This window comes from Chaetura pelagica, unplaced genomic scaffold (assembly GCF_000747805.2).
Source record: "Chaetura pelagica isolate M959 unplaced genomic scaffold, ChaPel_1.0 scaffold2070, whole genome shotgun sequence".
Lineage (NCBI taxonomy): Eukaryota > Metazoa > Chordata > Aves > Apodiformes > Apodidae > Chaetura > Chaetura pelagica.
In genome coordinates this window covers 6965-7603 of record NW_009951733.1, presented here as the reverse complement: position 1 = coordinate 7603, position 639 = coordinate 6965, and the positions used below count along the sequence as shown (strand labels likewise).

General features: G+C 66.4%; 1 protein-coding gene across 1 annotated transcript in view; it reads left to right on the top strand.

The window, feature by feature from the left end:
- LOC104385281 (rap guanine nucleotide exchange factor 3-like) overlaps positions 1 to 639 on the top strand; it is a gene marked incomplete at both ends in the record, with an annotated part of 10768 nt that overhangs the window by 3170 nt on the left and 6959 nt on the right. The window contains one exon of the mRNA XM_009993753.1: positions 474 to 605. Coding sequence (XP_009992055.1) covers positions 474 to 605 — 132 coding nt within the window. The remainder of the gene's footprint in view (positions 1 to 473; positions 606 to 639) is intronic.

The window sequence follows — 639 nt, the reverse complement described above, 5'->3', positions numbered from 1 at the left end:
GTGGGGTGGTGGGATCTGGGTCACCCCTTGTCCTCTGGGGACCCCCATAGGTGGGGTGGTGGGATCTGGGTGACCCCTTGTCCTCTGGGGACCCCCATAGGTGGGGTGGTGGGATCTGGGTGACCACTTGTCCTCTGGGGAACCCCCCAGGTGGGGTGGTGGGATCTGGGTGACCCCTTGTCCTCTGGGGATCCCACAAATGGGGTGGTGGGATTTGGGTCACCCCTTGTCCTCTGGGGACCCCCAGGAGGGGTGTCTGGGGGGGATGGTGGGATCAGGGTCACCCCCTGCCCCCTGGGGACCCCCAGGAGGGGTGACCTCCTCCCCCTGTCTCCCCCAACCCCAAATCCTGCTCCCCCAAACCCTCCTGCATCCCATCCCGGGCATCCTCTGCCCCCCTGGGACCCTTCCCCACCTTGTCCCCTGTGTCCCCACCTCTGGGGGTGACCCCGGGGGGTCCCCTCTTGCTGCAGGTGAAGAGGGAACTGGCGTCCGTGCTGATGTTCGAGTCCCACCAGAGAGCAGGGACTGTCTGTGAGTCTCACCTGGCCCAGGAGCCCCCCCAAGGGACACCCAGTCCCCTGGGAGAAGGTCCCCAACCCAAGGTGGGGACAACTGGAGCCATTGTCACCGAGTGTG